We start from the raw sequence: 21,588 nt of genomic DNA on the forward strand, positions 1-21,588 counted from the left end.
AAGTTGAATTAGCGTTCTTCTCGTCACATTTGACATGATAGCAAATTTCAAGTTTGTACAAAGATATTCGACACAGTAATTGTGTAATTCAAATTTCATACTTCACAGGAATGAAGTATGCTTTTGGTCCGAAAAGACAATGTGTGATTTGTTCTGTTATGTAGCTTACTACCATTCTTTCTGTCACTAAAGTGCTAGCTGGGAAAGTCAAGTATATCTCCTATTAAGGTTTGGAGACGTCCTCGACTAATTTTTTGCTATGGCGAGGAAAACAGCCATGCATTTAACTTAACATTAAGACAGCCAAGTCCATTACTCAGAAGTCAGAATCATGAATATGCTTGGCAAGGAAAAAAACAGTTCTTGGTGAAATATGTAACATTTAGAGCTGAATCTATTCTAGCAGACAGATTTTTGTTAAAAGAGAAGAACTGCGCGCATTATTCAAAATTGTTTACATGAAAGTGAGTTCAACAACACTGAAAATCTCTATTTTAGTGTAGGTACATTAACTACAAGACCAACTAACCAAGTAACTATGGATCCTATAATCCAGATTACCAAGAACAACACTATAACACCAGCCAAGATGGTCAATAATGGAGGGCCTCGAGTAGTATCACTTTCACTCCCCTCGGATTTCCCTTGGATGATATCCCCTTCTTTATTATTAGGACTTGCAAAAACAATATGTGGGATTTCCTTAGAGTTTACTAAGTGGCCAACATCCCCAGACCTGGACAAGGAAACCAACAGTAATCAACATAATAATAATAATAATAATAGCCTAGAAAGCAAAGAAATATATGTACCTGAAATTAGAAATGTTGGCATAGCGAAACTTTAGAGTGGAGATGGGGGTAATTAAAGTCAGTTTGGGATTTGAAGTGTGGAATTTATTAGAGATGATGAATTGGTTGGTTGGGAGCAAGGAAGAGAGAGTGGTCATCTCTTTACTTACCAAGATGCAGATGCTAAAATGTCTGCGTTTATTGAGTGTGAACTCGTGACTTGTGTGTGAAATGAAAATAGACACTGAATTACAGTAGAGTTTTAGACCATGGACTGTCATTTCTGTAAGGGTTATTGATGAGTTACCGTTGCAATTATATGGTCGAACATTGTATTATATATACAACATATAACAATCAGAACAACTTGTGGACGTTCAAATTGACTTGATGTGATTCAATCTTGGCAAGTAGGGAGTTGTTTTCGTTGGCTCTTGGACTACAAAACAATCACTGCTCTAGTGATCCATCTCACATGAGTTGGTTGTTACATTTGAACCGAAAAAATAAAAAAACAAGAGAGACTAAATAAATACATTTAAGACTCAAACCCATAAAATGTTATTACATTTGTTTCACTCCATCTACACCACAATTACCCGTGTATGAACATGTTTTAAACAGATACCATTCTTGCTTCCTCACAAATGCAGCTCTCAATCACCTTAACCTCCAATTCCACTTAAAAGTAGACAACAAAATAAAAAAACAAGTTACCACTGCAAGGCTTTGTGATGGAACCAAATATAAATGCAAGTGCCCATATATTCTACACATGCTCCCCCGATATAACAGTATATAGCTGTTTTGCTGTCCAAGTTACCACTGCAAGGCTTTGTAATGGAACCATAATCTCTTCCCCTATTGTCCTCATTAAGACCCTGCACTCTGCAAAAAGAAAGGAAAACTGGTAACTTTGTTGACAAGACTAAAGTAACACACTCGGGCAACATAAAAAAGTGGAACAAAGGAAAGTTAAGGAGATATAGTTGTCTTCTGGGTTCTGACTTATTAATTTTCTTTCCCTTTGCTTCCATAACTGACATATTTCTCATTTTTTAGCAGCCATATCTTAACCAACAATTAGAAAAGAATGTTGAGATTTCATTCATTAGGGGACATAATGTGTGTACGAGTAGAACCCTGCTTCAAGGAGATACTCTTTGCAAAACCCTGATTCGAGGCCCTGATTTGAAAACTGAAGCTGGCGTGCATTGACAGACATGAGACGCGCCTTTAAGAAAAAAGCAAACTAACCTGAAATCCTGCTGAAATTGAGCAGAGCCAAGGAGGCGAGAACCCTGTGCTCAACTTGGTCCCCATTTTCCAAGATTTCTTTCAGCCGAGGGATCAGAGCTGTAAATGCAGAGAGCTGGAATTCTGCGTCAGACATTTTGGTAAGTGCTCGACTCATCCATGCAACAGTGACCAGGCAAGTTCTCACCAAACTCGAGTCTTCACACCCTAAACATTTGGAAATGATCTCCAAAAACGACTTCCTCCCATTACCAAGTAATGATGCTGCCAACTTTTTCCACCAATCTTCTATTGCCATTTCTTCTTCAGTCTGAAAATGGTGAGCAAAATTCAAGAAATTACAAAATCTGGTGGCTCAACATGAAAAGGTTGAACATGCACATATGAAACCTTGGAACAGTACTTCCTAATGTGAAGTGATCTGCAAACTCTAGAAAAATCATCAACATTTACAATGTGTCCCTAATACGTGTGTTTCTGCAATGTAGAGTAGAAGAAATAAGATTTAACACACCAACAAAATTGTTTCATCAATTTGAAAGTTTTCTTCAACTTTTTCAACGTAGTTGATGTTGCAGCCATCATAAAATCCAGCATGCCTTAAGAGCCAATTCTCCGTTACTAACTCCCCAGAGAAAGAAATGTGCCCACCCAAGATGAGAAGAGCTCTGCAACATAGCACTCGAACTTTCTCATCAGTCAAACTGCATTCTAGAGCCACTGCAATGCTATCAACAGCCTCCTCCCTATATATACTATATTTCCGTTGTTCTACCTGCACCAGAAAATTTTGGAAATACCATTACAGTTATTCAAATACACAATTTCAACTAACAACATAAAATTGATAAACTTAAAACGAGTTAAGGCGAGGAATCTCTATTCTTATTTAATTATTTTATCAATGGGTAGTTTAACTATGTAAGTCATTGAATGTTAACATTGGTCTAGTTAGACAACAACGGTATTCAAATAGCACCAAATGGTATATGGACTAAAGGCGTAAGAAGCATACCAAAAGATCAAAATGTAGCAGAAGAACAGCAACCAAGGGTCTTTGATCAGGTGGGGAGCTCTGGAGATACACAAGTAAAACATGCATTGTGTTCATTATCTCGTCTTTTTGCATGCTACTTAAGAATGATGTGATCTCTGTTCTCCTGTAATTACCAAATAAGGTAACATGGTAAACGTGAGTAAGGATCAATTCATGTCAACAATGTAGTTCAGCAAGCAGTTTGAGCTCATGAAAAAGCATGCACATCTTGTTTATTTTAAGCCAATACTCAGTTTACACTGAGCTCCCTAAATGCCCACAGCGTCTAAAAAGAACTAGCACAAAGGCTATAAAAGGGTGAGGCTATATCTTCAAATTTGATGATCTTGGACGGGTCTTTCCTAAAAATGCGATCATCTTCTATAGTTGCTTATTCCCAAATACTTTTGGCAAAATCACATACCTGCATAGGCAAATCAGTTCCATTAGCAGCATCACAGCATTTCCCCTTGACTTAACTTGCTTATTGTGAAGGAGCTCAAGAAGACATGTCTTGTTGATGTTTTTTGCTATGTAGTTTCTACAATCTCCATCTGCTTCAATACAGCAGGACAAAAGCACAAGAATACGGCTTTTCTCTTCCAAGTTGCCAAGTTCAAACCTCAGTATTAGAAACTGCAAGCCTCCCAAAGAGATGAGGTGTTTGGCATTTGTCAATCTGTCCTCGGTTCTGAAACCAACTAGAAGCTTCTCTAAAATCAAAACAGCTCTTTGATCCTTTGATTTGAAACCATGCTCAGATGAGGTCCCTTGCATTTTAGATGCAAAAGCCAAGAGATTACCACAGTGCTCTGATTTCCAGCGATCAATAACGCGCTTCAAAACAAAGTTTGTAATTGGTAAACCAAGGGACTCCAAGTTTTTTCCAGTGATTGGACATGTTCTTTTTCCTTTATCAAACCACTCCTTGATGGCTGTTCGTTCAAATGTTTGACCAGTCTCTAGTGTTACTGGTTCTTCAAACAACTCTCCAGTTAAAGGGCAAATAAAGTCATTCGGAATGTTAGAGAAATAAGATTCTTCCTCAAGATATTCGTCACTAACAGACTGCCCTGCACTGAGAAAAATTAGCCTTGAGAAACTCGGTCACAACTGGCCTTGCAACATTTTATCTCATTACATAATCTGGCAGTGATTTTTCTAATTTAAGGGAGTTGCAAAATTCAGATTATTCAGTAACCTGCCTAAGGGTTCTGCAGTTTTTCGAAACTGTAGTAATTTTTATTTTGTCAACATGGTAAAAATAGTATTGGCATCCTCAGAAACCTACTATGAGATATTTGAATAAAATGGTGTGTGTGCACAGTTCTGCCTGCTAAGTGCTGACCATACAAACTTTTAAACCAAATTAAGCTCCACAAATGCTCACATTATCAAAACTGGTATTCCATCCTATACTACCATTTCACATTTCAGAATCAAAATACAACATACATTAAGGCGATTTTATGTATAAATGCAAAGTAAATTAATAATATGGGCTCCATATGGAGAGCAGTCGATGGGGTTTTCGGGCGAAGATAATTCTCTCATTATAAAGATCACCCTAGAACATCATTCTCTAATTAAATAGCTGTAGAGTTGATGTTCTGGATCAACATATATTCTTGGAAAAAAAATTATGTTATCCTCTTCTTAAATGTGAATATGGAATGTTCTTAAGCTCACCTTTGACATGGAGACTTAAGTTGCTTAGCTGCATTCCAAAACAAGAAGAACCATCAGAAAGTGATGACAGCTATTGGTTTTGAGAAAGAAAGAAAGAATAACGTAACAGTCATTTTTTGGTACCTTGAATGAATCATGCATAGAATGTGAGATTTGGACGGAAGCAGAGTTATGATTACAATTGTTGGCCGCCGGTTGCTCAAAGACGGACTCAGCCAACTTCTTCAGTATAAGCTCATTCGCCTTCTTATGTGGAAGAACATGTAACATATTGGTACTTCCAAGGGTTGTACACCACAAAGGAGTAATCTGAGCTTCACCCTTGAGATTATCTTCGAGAGGAAAAGCTTTATGTAATTGACATTCTTCCTCCGAAGTTGGTAAGAATTCATCTGCCTGTGGGATTTTGAAGTTCTTAATGATATGGTACTTGATAGATTGGCTTGTCAAATCTTTATATAAACAAACTTAACTATTTCATAACAAACATGGGGTCTAAAGACACTTGCAAATAGCAACACTGGAGTACATAGATATTGACTCAGGCAAAATACAATCAGGGATCCTAACCACCAAAAAGAAAGAAAAAAAACTGAGAATAGAGCTCAGGAAGTAACCTAGCAGAAAAGAGTGGATGTGTTTCATGATGAACTTGCTATGTTCATATAGAAAAATAAAGATGCTAAAGAAACTGGCAATCCAGGTAATCCCAGTGTAAATTCGGCTTCCTCACGTATAACTAATTACAAGGATATGCATAGGTTGTTGGTACAACTAAAGTATGCATAGCAGCTTTTAGGTGCATGGGCCATAAAGTTTGTTTGTTTTATCGTTGTGAACTTTTGCCAAATCTTTCAAACACACTATAAGTTCATCTTCCTATAAATACTCTTTCAAACTGGAAAATGAAAGCAACTAAATCTATAAAGAAGAAACTGAAGTGAAGTGTATATTACACATCGTAACTCCCCTTGAATGTAGCTTTCAGCAACCCAATCTGTTTGACTACGGTACAAAATACTATAAGCAGTTCCTTACTAATTCGATATAGGAGCACGAGCTGGAAGTAGCTATGCTAAACATTAAGCAAGCACAACAAGAATAAAGAAAGACTTACTTGATGGGGTGCACCAGTTGCTATATTCATAGTAGTCTGTTCATGAAAATTTTCTTCTATATACCTCCCTTGTTCAGGAGAGCATGTCACTGTTCTTTTGTCTTCATCAGCAGTACCATCAAAGCTGCTTGCACAATTATCAAAGTCCTCTCCCTCATCTCCACCTTCAACTTCATCAACACCTTCCAATTTTTGGGAAAGGCCAAAAACAGTGTCATATAGCTTTTTACTGATCAATGGTTGAGATGAAACAGAACCAACCGGACTAGCTAGCTCTGGAGAATGTCCATGTGAACTTCCCTTGGGAAATCCCAGGACCGACATTGAAGGGACGTGGATAGAGGGAATGGAAGGAGTTTCGACTCCTTCAGTCAGCCAATCCTTGTAATACACTGCAAACTGGTAAGTACCAGAATCCAGAATCTCATTATATACCTTCTCAAGAAGCTTCAATTTCCTTGACTTGCTGGAAGTATCTTGTATGGATGATGCCTCTTGGTCATACCATACCTTCAAATGAGAAAGATTAGGAAGAAAGAGAACGTCCCACAGTTCTGGCAACAATCTCGTCCGTGCTTGAAGGGGCGAGTCACAGAACACTTGCAGAAGATGCTTTGCAGATAGCTTGTCCTTCTTCTGTAGATTATAGACCACGCTAAGGTAGAGATGAGCACAAGCGGACAGCTGCGCATTAGGAATCCCGGACATAAAGCCATCCTTTAATTCCTTTGTATTCAAACTGGTAATGACACTCAGCTGAAAAGAAGCTTTCTTCAATTCTTTTGCATATCCAGTCTCCTCTGTAAATCTTTCTACTGTCTTTATTGCCTCTTGAAGATTAACTATGACTTTGATGTCCACATGTTCACTTTCTTCTGGTGTAGTTGGAACTAGGCATGACAAACAACCGTGACGAAGCGATCCTCGGAACTCCTTATCTTTGAGAAAACGTCTGATATAACCACTCAAAATAGAGATGGCGGCTTTGACAGCAGCCTCGTCAAGTGCAGGTTCAGGAACTGATTTTTCCATATCTGGATGCTTTCGACTATGTAACGTTTTAGTAGCTTTCCTGGAAGAAGATGCAGGTTTCTGCAAGCCTTTACCAGAATTACTGCCAAAGCTCGAGCGTCCCAGCATAAGTTTTTCAGAACTGTTCTTATATTTCTCCTTCTTCTCAAAACCACTGGAGTAACCATTAGTCCTGCTCTCACCTTCAAACACCTCATTAGAATATATGTCTTTAAATCTCTGAGTTTCTGGTGTATCACTTAGGCGCCGTCCGTTCACCATCTCATTACCTGGAATATCTTCGGACAACCTGGCATTTAATCTCTCGACTTCCTGTAAAACATTAGGATGTCTTTCTTCATAAGTTTCAATTTCCTTTGGATCCTTCCCATTTGATCCTCTCACAATTCTATTCTTCCCAAGCAAACTCTCCCTAGGCAGTTGACTCCTAACTCCTTTAGTTTTTGTAAATTCATTTCCCGTGGTATGCCTCGAGACGTCAGACCTACTCCTCTCTGTCCGGATTTTAGCACTTGACGAAGAGGTTAACTTAGTATGCTCATTATAAAGGTAAAGTGGCATACTCATTCCTTCAGATCCAAACGAAGATCTATGGCTTTTTCTCGATTTACTTCCTTTGAAGCCTTCCTCCACAAGAAGCTCCTGCAATGACGGCGATGACATCTTTCCTCGAACCCCTGCAAGTTAAGCTACTATAAGTTAAAAGCTAAAACCTTAAAATTCAACACATAGAACCAGTGAATATATATATATATATAAAGAATATCACCTCCCTTGAAGCTGCTTAGTTTTGTGAATCAAGAGAGCACAATGGGAACTTTAATTTTGCTTCAGTTAGGACTTTGCTTCTTGCTCATTGAAACAGAATCCAAATCAGAAGTACATTACACCATCCCTGGAACTCCTTTTGGAATTGACAAGTAAAATTTACCAGGTTGGTGTTCTTCGAAGCGACTTTTCGTGCTCGAAAGCCAAGTTCTAAGACACTATGATGCTTGAAGCTAACAATAAGGTTTGAAGATGTTGGAAACGAGCATTTAGGCATGAAATACAACTGTTGGAAGTCAACTAGTAAGTTGAGGTTCCATGACGTTTGATTGAAAGGGAAAAGAAGAAGACTAAAAGAGAATGATGGAAGGTTTGAAAGAGAATAATGATAAAAAAGAGCCATTAAGAGGGAGGGAGGGAATGAGGCCTGCAAAAAAGCCGGAGCAAACAACAAATGGGGAGATACAGCAAAGTTGGAGAATAGAACAAGGGGAAAACCAGACAAAGACAAAGGGAAACATACAACTTCCTCTTTTTGGCACCAAAACAAACCATTTCAACTGCCGTCTTCCTTTCTTTTATGTCTGGTTTTTTACTTGGCACGCTTTCAAGATTTGCTAGTTGTTGGACTTGTTTTTTTGTTAACTCCTACTTGTATCAATTTCCAATTCTACTTACAAAACAATTTGATTAATAATTCTACTGATGGCCTCTCACTCTCTCCCTTCCAACCAACAAAATTAGTTATATTATTCAAAAACATCTTAAGCAATTGCAGCAGTATCAGCATGTCTATGGCACTTGTTTATACAAAAATAATAATAAACACAAAAGTATGAACATTTACTCTGGCTTTGTATCTAAATTTCTCAAACTTCTTCACATATTTCAACTCACTCATACAGAAGTAACCAAGCTGAATGATCAAATAAAGAGAAGCTCTAAAACAATACAATTCCTATACAAATGTGTAAACAGAACCAAGATAGCATATCTGTTGCTGATTACAAGGAAGTATCTGCCGGCCCATATATTCTTTATATATACCCTGGGAATCCTACTTACTGGACGAAATCAATGGGAACATCAGAATATTAAATCAGTTTGCACAACCACAAACACAATAACAAATGGATATATATAAAGTAGATACACGAAAAGGACAGACTAGTGAAGCATACATCAAATAGAGCTTTAACCCAATATCTGCAGTAGGTAAACATTGTGTCATCCATTTCTGTTTAGAGACAGAATGAAACAAGGAAAATTGTACAGGAAAGAAGACTCAATTTGGGTTTTTCTCTTGGGTCTTGGAGCTACCAATTTCAATGGAAGCTGCCAAGTTTCGCCTTTCGTCAGAAGTAGCTGTTATGAGTGGCATCCAAAGTTGAGCAGTACTACTCAAAAGAGTTTGCACTTGTGGGTCTGCAGCCATGGTTGAGGAGATGAGCTCATCTACATGATCTAACTTGGCTGATAACTTGTCTAGCTCCTGGGCTATTTCCAGCTATAAAACAAATCACCCCAGTGAGAAGGAAGTTGGAATTTCACTTTGGTTAAAATGATCCAAACTGAAACTACCTCATCAAGAGTTTCTGATGGCTTCGATGGCACTTTTGTAATCTCTAGTCCGAGTGCTTCAATTTTAGCACGTAGTTCAACCTCTTCTTGATTAGTTAGAGCTTCAACCTACATAAGCAATCACCTTTCAGATGTTATATGAACTATCTGTCCATAATATGAAAACAAATGAATCTCAACCACAATATACATATGTTTAATATGAAAACAAATTTGAAAACAAACGAATTGGGTATGGACCTGTTGAAGGAGACTTCCGAGTACTTGAAAGAGCTGTGTATCCCCTGTTGCTGTTGCTGTTGCACCACCCTGTTCACCTTCTGCCATTTTTTTTTCTTTCTCGTTCATCACGTACTTAGATATCGACATGTTTTGATATATTTGACATATTATATCGAAAACTTACACAGTTAAAACTTGAAACTTTGGTTTGTACAAAATCAATAATCTTGACCGAGTCTATTAAACATATGGCTAAGAGCAAGTCCAGTAGATAGGTGCTAAATTGGGCTCCTAAAAGTGCCATGTAATTTGGCTCCCCAAAATAAAAAAACCAATCCAATTGCGTTTTCTGTTTTGAAGTGCTAAATGATAAAGATGGTATAGTTTCTGCCGTCCATCCATTATTTTTTGAATTTTTTTTGAATGGACGACACAGTTTCTTCTGTCAGTCAAAATTTGACACACGTCCGTCTCCCGAACTTATTATAGCAGCTGCTAGCGAAGGTCTTAACTTTGGGTTGGGTTTTTGACTCCTTCCAAATTTAAGACCCTTTTAGCAGCCCCATTGGAATGACACTAGCTTTCGAACCCGTCCTACGAACGGGTGCCGTTATATTAAATTATTGTAAAAAATATTAGCAACAATGCATAGCTATGAGATATGAAAATTATATTAATCAGTCATTCAAATTTCTTGCACCACTCTCTATAAAAATGAAGCATCAAACCTTGATAAAACTCATCGACTTCTTTTTGTTGTTAGGTTTAATAATAGAAGTTTGATTGAAATTTTGTGAGAATGTCTAATGTGACGAAAACAATATTGAAGCTACTTGAATAGCATGACATTCTTAATCATAATAAAAAAATTATGATAAACACTACTTAAAATGAAAAACTATATTTGTCGAGATATTTATTCTCTCTACTTATAATACAAACATGTTTTAGGGTTATTAGTTCAATGCATTTGCATTAAGTTTATGATTTTCCATTAATTATTCTTTGAAGTTAGTTCAATGTAGTACATTGCATTCAGTTTCCAATTTCTCATTAATTATTCTTTGAGGTTAGTTCAATGCAGTTGCATCAAGTTTTCGATTTCCCGTTAATTATTATTTGAGGTTAGTTCAGTGCAATTGCATCCACTTTATAATTTCCCGTTAGTTATTCCTTAAGGTTAATTTAGTACAGTTGCATCCAATTTTTTATGTTTAATTAATTAGTCTTTGAGATTAGTTCAATGCATTTGCATCAAGGTTCCAATCTCCCGTTAATTACTCTTTGAGATTAGTTCAATACATCTACATCCAATTTATGATTTTCCATTATTTATATTTTGAGGTTAGTTGAATGCAGTTGCATCCAATTTTCGATTCCCGTTATTTATTTTTTGAGGTTAGTTTAATGCAGTTGCATCCAGTTTTCGATTTCTCATTAATTATTATTTGTGGTTAGTTCAATACATCTGTATCCAATTTTCAATTTCATGTTAATTGTTCTTTGAGGTCAGTTAAATGCATTTGCATCAAGTTTCTGATTTCCGGTTAATTATTCTGTGAGATTAGTTTAATGTATTTGCATCTAGTTTTCGATTTCTCGTTTATTATTTGATAAGATTGCATTTGCATCTAGTTCCCGATTTCCAGTTAATTATTGTTTGAGGTTAGTTCAATGAATTTGCATCTAATTTTCGATTTCCCGTTAATTATTTCTTGATGTTAGTTTAATGCATTTGCATCCAATTTATTATTTATGCTTTAAAGTTAGTTCGATGCAATTACATCCGGTTTCTGATTTCTCGTTAACTATTCTTTGAGGTTATTTCAGTGCATATTTGCATTTAGTTTCTGATTTCCCACCAATTATTCTATGTGGTTAGTTCAATGCAGTTACATTTGGTTTTTGATTTGAACTGCAAATCCTATCCTCCTGAATACAAACTCGTTAGAACGATCTGTCATTAGGTTGTAGTCCATAACTATCTGCAATCACTTAAGGAGCTTAACAGATTGTTGTGCCAAGAAACCAACGATGTTTTAAACCCGAGCGGAATGAAACAATCTTTGGTTAACTCAACAAGCCTCCTCATGTTATCACACAATAGGAAAGAGAAAGCACATAAAATAAGACATGTGCTTTTGTCTGAACACTCTTACGTGGTATGTGCGTGAAAACTTAATTTTTCAAGATGGGTTTTTAACTTCAAATTTCCTAGATGAAGATCGTTGACTTTGTAAATGAGGTAGAACATATGGAAGAATGTTTCACAAGGTAGTTAGACCAACATGTATATTTTGAATTGTTGGCGCGAACTTCAATAGTGGAAGTTGTTTGGAGGTTTTAGAGTAGTGCACGCGACTGTATTTGAGCAGAATAAGTTCAGTTAGCTTTGCTTTTGTGAGTTTTTGATTTGTCTTATTTTTATAGGATTTTATTTTTATTGTTTTTTTTTGTTTTTGTAGTGGATAATCTGAAAAAAAAAAAAAATGAAAATTTTTTTTTTTTTTTTTTTTTTGTAGTATATACTCTTCGAATAAAAGAAAATGTTGTTGTTGTTGTTATTTTCTTTTTTTTTTTTTATTTATAGTATATACTCTTCAAATAAAAGAAATTGTTTTTTTTTTTTTTTTGTAGTATATTCTCTTCGAATAAAAGAAAATGTTGGTTTTGTTGTTGTTTTTAAGTTGAAATTTTATTTATAATGATAACAAGTTTTACAAATAATTAGGACAAGCGTGCAACAAGCTGTGACGCAAGTCCTTTCTGAACTGCAAATCCTATCCTCCTAAATACAAACACGTTAGAACCAGCTATCTTTATGTTGTAGTCCATAACTATCAGCAATCACTTAAGGAGCTTAACAGATTGTTGTGCTAAGAAACCAACAGTGTCGAAACTGAACGGAATGAAACAATGCTGGTTAACTCTAAAAGCCTCCTCGTGTTATCATACAATAGGAAAAAGAAAGCACATAAATTGAGACATGTGCTTTTGTCTGAACACTCTTACGTGGTATGTGCGTGAAAACATAATTTTTTCAAGATGGGTTTTTTAACTTCAGATTTCAGAGATGAAGATCGTGACTTTGTAATGAGGTAGAACATATGCAAGAATATTTCACAAGGTAGTTAGACCAACATGTATATTTTGAATTGATGGCACAAACTTCAATAGTGGAAGTTGTTCGGAGCTTTTAGAGTAGTGCACGCTAATTGTATTTGGAAGGGAATAAGTTCAGATTAGCTTTGCTTTTTTGTGAGTTTTGATTGGTCTATTTTTATAGGGTTTTATTTTTATTATTATTTTTTGTTTTTGTAGTGGATAATCTACGAAAAAAAGAAAATGATGTTGTTGTTGTTGATTTTTTTTTTTTTTTTTTTGTTTTTTTTAAAGTCTTTTTGTAGTATATACTCTTCGAATAAAAGAAAATGTTGTTGTTGTTGTTGTTGTTGTTATTATTTTTATATTTTTTTTGTTTATAGTATATACTCTTCAAATAAAAGAAAATGTTTTTTTTTTAGTATATTCTCTACGAATAAAAGAAAATGTTGGTTTTGTTGTTGTTTTTAAGTTGAAATTTTATTTATAATGATAACAAGTTTTACAAATAATTAGGACAAACGTGCAACAAGCTGTGACACAAGTCCTTTATGAACTGCAAATCCTATCCTCCTGAATACAAACTCGTTAGAACCAACTGTCATTAGGTTGTAGTCCATAACTATCTGCAATCACTTAAGGAGCTTAACAGATTGTTGTGCCAAGAAACCAACAGTGTCGAAACTGAACGGAATGAAATAATGCTGGTTAACTCTAAAAGCTTCCTCGTGTTATCACACAATAGGAAAGAGAAAGCACATAAATTGAGACATGTGCTTTTGTCTGAACACTCTTACGTAGTATGTGCGTGAAAACTTAAGTTTTTCAAGATGGGTTTTTTAACTTCAGATTTCCTAGATGAAGATCATGACTTTGTAATGAGGTAGAACATATGCAAGAATGTTTCACAAGGTAGTTAGACCAACACATATATTTTGAATTGATGGCGCAAACTTCAATAGTGGAAGTTGTTTGGAGCTTTTAGAGTAGTGCACGCGACTGTGTTTGAGCATAATAAGTTCAGTTAGCTTTGCTTTTGTGAGTTTTTGATTTGTCTTATTTTTATAGGGTTTTATTTTTATTATTTTATTTTTGTTTTTGTAGTGGATAATCTACAAAAAAGAAAAGAAAATGATGATGTTGTTGTTTATTTATTTATTTATTTTTATTATTATTATTTTTTAGTTTTTTTGTAGTATATACTCTTCGAATAAAAGAAAATGTTGTTGTTGTTGTTATTTTTTTTTTATATACTCTTCAAATAAAAGAAAATGTTTTTTTTTGTTGTATATTCTCTTTGAATAAAATAAAATGTTGGTTTTGTTGTTGTTTTTTATTGGAAATTTTATTTATAATGATTACAAATTTTACAAATAATTAGGACAAACGTCGTGCAACAAGTTTGTGGACTAAAGTCCTTTCTGAACTGCAAATCCTATCCTCCTGAATACAAACTCGTTAGAACGAACTGTCATTAGGTTGTAGTCCATAACTATCTGCAATCACTTAAGGAGCTTAATAGATTGTTGTGCCAATAAACCAACAGTGTCGAAACTGAATGGAATGAAACAATGCTGGTGAACTCAACAAGCCTCCTCGTGTTATCATACAATAGGAAAGAGAAAGCACATAAAATAAGACATGTGCTTTTGTCTGAACACTCTTACGTGGTATGTGCGTGAAAACTTAATTTTTTCAAGATGAGTTTTTTAACTTCAAATTTCCTAGATGAAGATCGTGACTTTGTAATGAGGTAGAACATATGGAAAAATATTTCATAAGGTAGTTAGACCAACATATATATTTTGAATTGATGGCGCAAACTTCAATAGTGGAAGTTGTTAGGAGGTTTTAGAGTAGTGCACGCGACTGTATTTGAGCAGAATAATTTCAGTTAGCTTTGCTTTTGTGAGTTTTTGATTTGTCTTATTTTTATAGGGTTTTATTTTTATTATTTATTTTTTGTTTTTGCAGTGGATAATCTACGAAAAAAAGAAAATGATGTTGTTGTTGTTGTTGTTTTTTTTTTTTTTTTTTAGTATATACTCTTCGAATAAAAGAAAATGTTGTTGTTATTTTTTTATTTTTTTTATTTATAGTATATACTCTTCAAATAAAAGAAACTATTTTTTTTTTTTTTTTTTGTTTGTTTTTTTTGTAGTATATTCTCTTCGTATAAAAGAAAATGTTGGTTTTGTTGGTGTTTTTAAGTTGAAATTTTATTTATATTGATAACAAGTTTTACAAATAATTAGTACAAGCGTGCAACAAGGCATGTATAAGTCCTTTCTGAACTGCAAATCCTATCCTCCTAAATACAAACACGTTAGAAGCAGCTATCTTTAGGTTGTAGTCCATAACTATCAGCAATCACTTAAAGAGCTTAACAGATTGTTGTGCTAAGAAACCAACAAAGGTTGTAAACCGAAGCGGAATGAAACAATCTTTGGTTAACTCTAAAAGCCTCCTCGTGTTATCACACAATAGAAAGAGAAAGCACATAAATTGAGACATGTGCTTTTGTCTGAACACTCTTACGTGGTATGTGCGTGAAAAATTAATTTTTTCAAGATGGGTTTTTTAACTTCAGATTTCCGAGATGAAGATCGTGACTTTGTAGTGAGGTAGAACATATGCAAGAATGTTTCACAAGGTAGTTAGACCAACATGTATATTTTGAATTGATGAAGCAAACTTCAATAGTGGAAGTTGTTTGGAGCTTTTAGAGTAGTGCTGATGTTGTATTTGAAGCGAGAATAAGTTGAGTTAGCTTTGCTTTTGTGAGTTTTTGATTTGTCTTATATTTATAGGGTTTTATTATTATTGTTTTTTTTGTTTTTGTAGTGGATAATCTACGGAAAAAAGAAAATGATGATGTTGTTGTTGTTGTTGTTGTTGTTGTTTTTTTTTTTTTTTTTTTTTTTTTAGTATATACTCTTCGAATAAAAGAAAATGTTGTTGTTGTTGTTGTTGTTATTTATTTTTTTTTTATTTTTTTTAATTTATAGTATATACTTTTCAAATAAAAGAAAATGTTTTTTTTTTTGTAGTATATTCTCTTCGAATAAAAGAAAATGTTGGTTTTGTTGTTGTTTTTAAGTTGAAATTTTATTTATAATGATAACAAGTTTTACAAATAATTAGGACAAGCGTGCAACAAGCTGTGACGCAAGTCCTTTCTGAACTGCAAACCCTATCCTCCTGAATACAAACACGTTAGAACCAGTTGTCATTAGGTTGTAGTCCATAGACTTTTGTAATCACTTAAGGAGCTTAACAGATTGTTGTCCCAAGGAACCAAAAGTGCCAAAAGTAAACAGAATGAAACAATGCTGGTTAACTCTACAATCCTCCTCGTGTTTCCCAATCTTCTCTGCTGCTGCTCTATTAGTTGGTTCTCCCACCTCAAAGACTCCATTCCCAAGACTTACCAATGGAGATGCTCAAGTTACATCAACACACGCATGCCTCCCCTCAAACCAACTGTAGACAAATACATCTGCTGGCCGAAGTGTTGATCTTCCCTCATTCGTATCAATGAAAAAAATTCAAGGGAGCGTCTTTCTTCACTTGTACTCCAACCTTAAAAAATGCATCACATAAAATATCCCTGAAATGATCAAGTCGGTATTTGAAACCTGAAAAATGTATAAATTATCCTGTCAATGATACTCCGTGCATGAATGTTCTTAAAAAGATGTAAAAGCTATTGCGTACATATTATATTAAGTTTCTAAGAATAAATCCTACTTCGAATACTAGTGTGAGATTTCTAGACAATTTTAATCATAGGAAAGGAAGCAAGACTTTGTCACTAAGTACACTTATTCATAAAGAAGCTCTATACAACCTAAAAACTACGTAAATTTTGCTTCAAGTTCTTACCACCCCCAAAAGGATGCTTTCTCTTCAAAATGTCAAGAGATGAAGAAAGAAAATACATGTGAAGCTTGAGAAAATTTTTAGCTAATATTGCGACAAAAAGTGTGTCGAGCACAATATGTAACATATCAAAAGAAAGTTGAAAATATAACACCAATCAATGAAAACAAACAAATATCACACAATAGGAAAGATATAGCACATAAAATGAGAGATGTGCTTTTGTCAGAACACTCTTACGGGGTATGTACATGAAAAGTTAATTTTTTCAAGATGGGTTTTTTAACTTCAAATTTCCTAGATGAAGATCGTGGCTTTGCAATGAGGTAGAACATATGGAAGAATGTTTCACAAGGTAGTTAGACCAACACGTATATTTTGAATTGATGGCGCAAACTTCAATAGTGGAAGTTGTTCTGAGCTTTTAGAGTAGTGCACGCGACTCTATTTGAGCAGAAAAAGTTCAGTTAGCTTTGCTTTTGTGAGTTTTTGATTTGTCTTATTTTTATAGGGTTTTACTTTTATTATTTTTTTTTTGTTTTTGTAGTGGATAATCTACAAAAAAAGAAAAGAAAATGATGATGTTTATTTTTTTTTTAATTTTTTTTAAGTTTTTTTGTAGTATATACTCTTCGAATAAAAGAAAATGTCGTCGTTGTTGTTGTTGTTGTTGTTGTTGTTGTTATTTTTTTATTTTTTTTATAGTATATACTCTTCAAATAAAAGAAAATGTTTTTTTTGTTGTATATTCTCTTCGAATAAAAGAAAATATTGGTTTTGTTGTTGTTTTTTAGTGGAAATTTTATTTATAATGATTACAAATTTTACAAATAATTAGGACAAGCGTGCAACAAGCTGTGACGCAAGTCCTTTCTGAACTGCAAATCCTATCCTCCGGAAGACAAACTCGTTAGAACCAACTGTCATTAGGTTGTAGTCCATAACTATCTGCAATCACTTAAGGAGCTTAACAGATTGTTGTGCCAAGAAACCAACAAAGTGTCGAAACTGAACGGAATGAAACAATGCTGGTTAACTCTATAAGCCTCCTGTGTTATCACATAATTAGAAAGAGAAAGCACATAAAATAAGACATGTGCTTTTTTCTCAACACTCTTACGTGGTATATGCATTGAAAACTTAATTTTTCAAGATGGGTTTTTAACTTGACTTTCCTAGATGAAGATCGTGACTTTGTAATGAGGTAGAACATATGGAAGAATGTTTCACAAGGTAGTTAGACCAACATGTATATTTTGAATTGATGGCGCAAACTTCAATAGTGGAAGTTGTTTGGAGGTTTTAGAGTAGTGCACGGATCAGTATTTGGAGCGAGGAATAAGTTGATTAGCTTTGTTTTTGTGAGTTTTTGATTTGTCTTATTTTTATAGGGTTTTATTTTTATTTTTTATTTTTTTGTTTTTGTAGTGGATAATCTAAAAAAAAAAAAAAAAAATGATGATGTTGTTGTTGTTGTTGTTGTTTTTTTTTTTTTTTAAGTTTTTTTGTAGTATATACTCTTCGAATAAAAGAAAATGTCGTCGTCGTTGTTGTTGTTGTTGTTGTTGTTATATATTTTTTTTTTTATAGTATATACTCTTCAAATAAAAAAAAAATGCTTTTTTTTGTTGTATATTCTCGTCGAATAAAAGAAAATGTAGGTTTTGTTGTTGTTTTTAAGTTGAAATTTTATTTATAATGATAACAAATTTTACAAATAATTAGGACAAACGTGCAACAAGCTGTGACGCAAGTCCTTTCTGAACTGCAAATCCTATCCTCCGTAATACAAACTCGTTAGAACCAACTGTCATTAGGTTGTAGTCCATAACTATCTGCAATCACTTAAGGAGCTTAACAGATTGTTGTGCCAAGAAACCAACAGTGTCGAAACTGAACGGAATGAAACAATGCTGGTTAACTCTACAAGCCTCCTCGTGTTATCACACAATTGGAAAGAGAAAGCACATAAAATAAGACATGTGCTTTTCTTTGAACACTCTTACGTGGTATGTGCGTGAAAACTTAATTTTTTCAAGATGGGTTATTTAACTTCAGATTTCCTGGATGAAGATCGTGACTTTGTAATGAGGTAGAACATATGCAAGAATGTTTCACAAGGTAGTTAGACCAACATGTATATTTTGAATTGATGGCGCAAACTTCAATAGTGGAAGTTGTTTGGAGCTTTTAGAGTAGTGCACGCGACTGTATTTGAGCAGAATAAGTTCAGTTAGCTTTGTTTTTGTGAGTTTTTGATTTGTCTTATTGTTATAGGGTTTTATTTTTATTTTTATTATTTTTTTTTGTTTTTGTAGTGGATAATCTACGAAAAAAATGATGATGTTGTGTTTTTTTTTTTTTTTTTTTTTTAGTATATACTCTTCGAATAAAAGAAAATGTTGTTGTTGTTGTTGTTGTTTTTTTTTCTTTATTGTATATATTCCTTAAATAAAAGAAAATGTTTTTTTATTGTATATTCTCTTCGAATAAAAGAAAAGGTTTGTTTTGTTGTTGTTTTTTAGTAAAAATTTTATTTATAATGATTACAAATTTTACAAATAATTAGGAGAAATGTGCAACAATATGTGACGCAAGTCCTTTCTGAACTGCAAATCCTATCCTCCTGAAAACAAACTCGTTAGAACCAACTGTCATTAGGTTGTAGTCCATAACTATCTGCAATCACTTAAGGAGCATAACAGATTGTTGTGCCAAGAAACTAACAGTGTCGAAACTGAACGGAATAAAACAATGCTGGTTAACTCTACAAGCCTCCTCATGTTATCACACAATAGGAAAGAGAAAACACATAAAATAAGACATTTGCTTTTGTCTGAACACTCTTACGTGGTATGTGCGTGAAAACTTAATTTTTTCAAGATGGGTTTTTTAACTTCAAATTTCCTAGATGAAGATCGTGACTTTGTAATAAGGTAGAACATATGGAAGAATGTTTCACAATGTAGTTAGACCAACATGTATATTTTGAATTGATGGCGCAAACTTCAAAAGTGGAAGTTGTTTGGAGCTTTTAGAGTAGTGCACGCTGATCAGATTTGAAAGCGAGTAATAAGTTTAGTTAGCTTTTTTTTTTTGAGTTTTTGATTTGTCTTTTTTTTTTTTTTTTTTTTTTAGTATATACTCTTCGAATAAAAGAAAATATCGTTGTTGTTGTTGTTATTTTTTTTTTATAGTATATACTCTTCAAAGAGAAAAAAATGATTTTTTTGTTGTATATTCTCGTCGAATAAAAGCAAATGTTGGTTTTGTTGTTGTTTTTAAGTTGAAATTTTATTTATAATGATAACAAGTTTTACAAATAATTAAGACAAGCGTGCAACAAGCTGTGACGCAAGTAATTTTTGAACTGCAAATCCTATCCTCCTAAATACAAACACGTTAGAACCTGCTATCATTATGTTGTAGTCCATAACTATCTGCAACCACTTAAGGAGCTTAACAAATTGTTGTGCTAAGAAACCAACAGTGTCGAAACTGAACGGAATTAAACAGTGCGGGTTAACTCTAAAAGCCTCCTCGTGTTATCACACAGTAGGAAAGAGAAAGCACATAAATTGAGACATGTGCTTCTTTCTGAACACTCTTACGTGGTATGTGCGGGAAAACATAAGTTTTTCAAGATGGGTTTTTTAACTTTAGATTTCCTAGATGAAGATCGTGACTATGTAATGAGGTAGAACATATGCAAGAATGTTTCACAAGGTAGTTAGACCAACACGTATATTTTGAATTGATGGCGCAAACACCAATAGTGGAAGTTGTTCGGAGCTTTTAGAGTAGTGCACGCGACTGTATTTGAGCAGAATAAGTTCAGTTAGCTTTGCTCTTGTGAGTTTTTGATTTGTCTTATTTTTATTGGGTTTTATTTTTATTATTATTTTTTTGTTTTTGTAGTGGATAATCTACGAAAAAAAGAAAATGATGATGTTGTTTTTTTTTAGTTTTTTTTTTCTAGTATATACTCTTCGAATAAAATAAAATGTTGTTGTTGTTGTTGTTATTTTTTTATTTTATTTATTTATAGTATATACTCTTCAAATAAAAGAAAATGTTTTTTTTTTTGTTGTATATTCTCTTCGAATAAAATAAAATGGTGGTTTTGTTGTTAATTTTTAGTGGAAATTTTATTTATAATGATTACAAATTTTACAAATAATGAGGACAAGCGTGCAACAATCTGTGACGCAAGTCCTTTCTGAACTGCAAATCCTATCCTCCTTAATACAAACTCGTTAGAACCAACTGTCATTAGGTTGTAGTCCATAACGATCTGCAATCACTTAAGGAGCTTAACAGATTGTTGTGCCAAGAAACTAACAGTGTTGAAACTGAACGGAATGAAACAATGCAGTTTAACTCTACAAGCCTCCTCATGTTATCACACAATAAGAAAGAGAAAGCACATCAAATAAGACGTGTGCTTTTGTCTGAACACTCTTACGTGGTATGTGCGTGAAAACTTAATTTTTTCAAGATGGGTTTTTTCACTTCAGATTTCCTAGATGAAGATCGTGACTTTGTAATGAGGTAGAACATATGCAAGAATGTTTCCCAAGGTAGTTAGACCAACACGTATATTTTGAATTGATGGCGCAAACTTCAATAGTGGAAGTTGTTTGGAGGTTTTAGAGTAGTGCACGCGACTGTCTTTGAGCAGAATAAGTTCAGTTAGCTTTGCTTTTGTGAGTTTTTGATTTGTCTTATTTTTAATGGGTTTTATTTTTATTATCATTTTTTTGTTTTTGTAGTGGATAATCTACGAGAAAAAGAAAATGATGATGTTCTTGTTTTTTTTAGTATATACTCTTCGAATAAAATAAAATGTTGTTGTTGTTGTTGTTATTTTTTTTATTTATAGTATATACTCTTCAAATAAAAGAAAATGTTTTTTTTTCTTGTATATTCTCTTCGAATAAAAGAAAATGTTGGTTTTGTTGTTAATTTTTAGTGGAAATTTTATTTATAACGATAACAAGTTTTACAAATAATTAGGACAAGCGTGCAACAAGCTGTGACGCAAGTCCTTTTGGAACTGCAAATCCTATCCTCCAAAATACAAACACGTTAGAACCTGCTATCTTTATGTT

General features: G+C 33.8%; 2 protein-coding genes across 3 annotated transcripts; both read right to left on the reverse strand.

Annotated features, from left to right (window-relative positions):
- Window positions 1-1,313: 1,313 nt before the first annotated feature.
- On the reverse strand, window positions 1,314-7,829 carry LOC147485092 (putative E3 ubiquitin-protein ligase LIN-2). 2 transcript variants are annotated; one of them, XM_086569684.1, is made up of 9 exons: window positions 7,692-7,829; window positions 5,891-7,599; window positions 4,897-5,169; window positions 4,774-4,801; window positions 3,509-4,157; window positions 3,064-3,208; window positions 2,563-2,823; window positions 2,049-2,358; window positions 1,314-1,679 (listed from the first exon to the last, which is right to left on the reverse strand). In XM_086569684.1, exons 2-9 carry the CDS (start codon window positions 7,583-7,585, stop codon window positions 1,561-1,563), a joined length of 3,480 nt encoding a protein of 1,159 aa, XP_086425810.1. In that variant the 5' UTR covers window positions 7,586-7,599; window positions 7,692-7,829; the 3' UTR covers window positions 1,314-1,560. The 2 variants fall into 2 exon arrangements, with proteins under 2 accessions (XP_086425810.1, XP_086425811.1); XM_086569685.1 differs by having other exon boundaries at window positions 5,891-7,614; window positions 7,692-7,824.
- A 978-nt stretch (window positions 7,830-8,807) lies between these two features.
- LOC147485093 (ecotropic viral integration site protein) lies at window positions 8,808-9,667 on the reverse strand. The gene is made up of 3 exons (XM_086569688.1): window positions 9,512-9,667; window positions 9,272-9,379; window positions 8,808-9,197 (listed from the first exon to the last, which is right to left on the reverse strand). Exons 1-3 carry the CDS (start codon window positions 9,638-9,640, stop codon window positions 8,976-8,978), a joined length of 459 nt encoding a protein of 152 aa, XP_086425814.1. The 5' UTR covers window positions 9,641-9,667; the 3' UTR covers window positions 8,808-8,975.
- Between the last annotated feature and the right edge of the window lie 11,921 nt (window positions 9,668-21,588).

This window comes from Coptis chinensis, chromosome 7 (assembly GCF_015680905.1).
Source record: "Coptis chinensis isolate HL-2020 chromosome 7, ASM1568090v1, whole genome shotgun sequence".
In the NCBI taxonomy this organism is placed as follows: Eukaryota; Viridiplantae; Streptophyta; class Magnoliopsida; order Ranunculales; family Ranunculaceae; genus Coptis; species Coptis chinensis.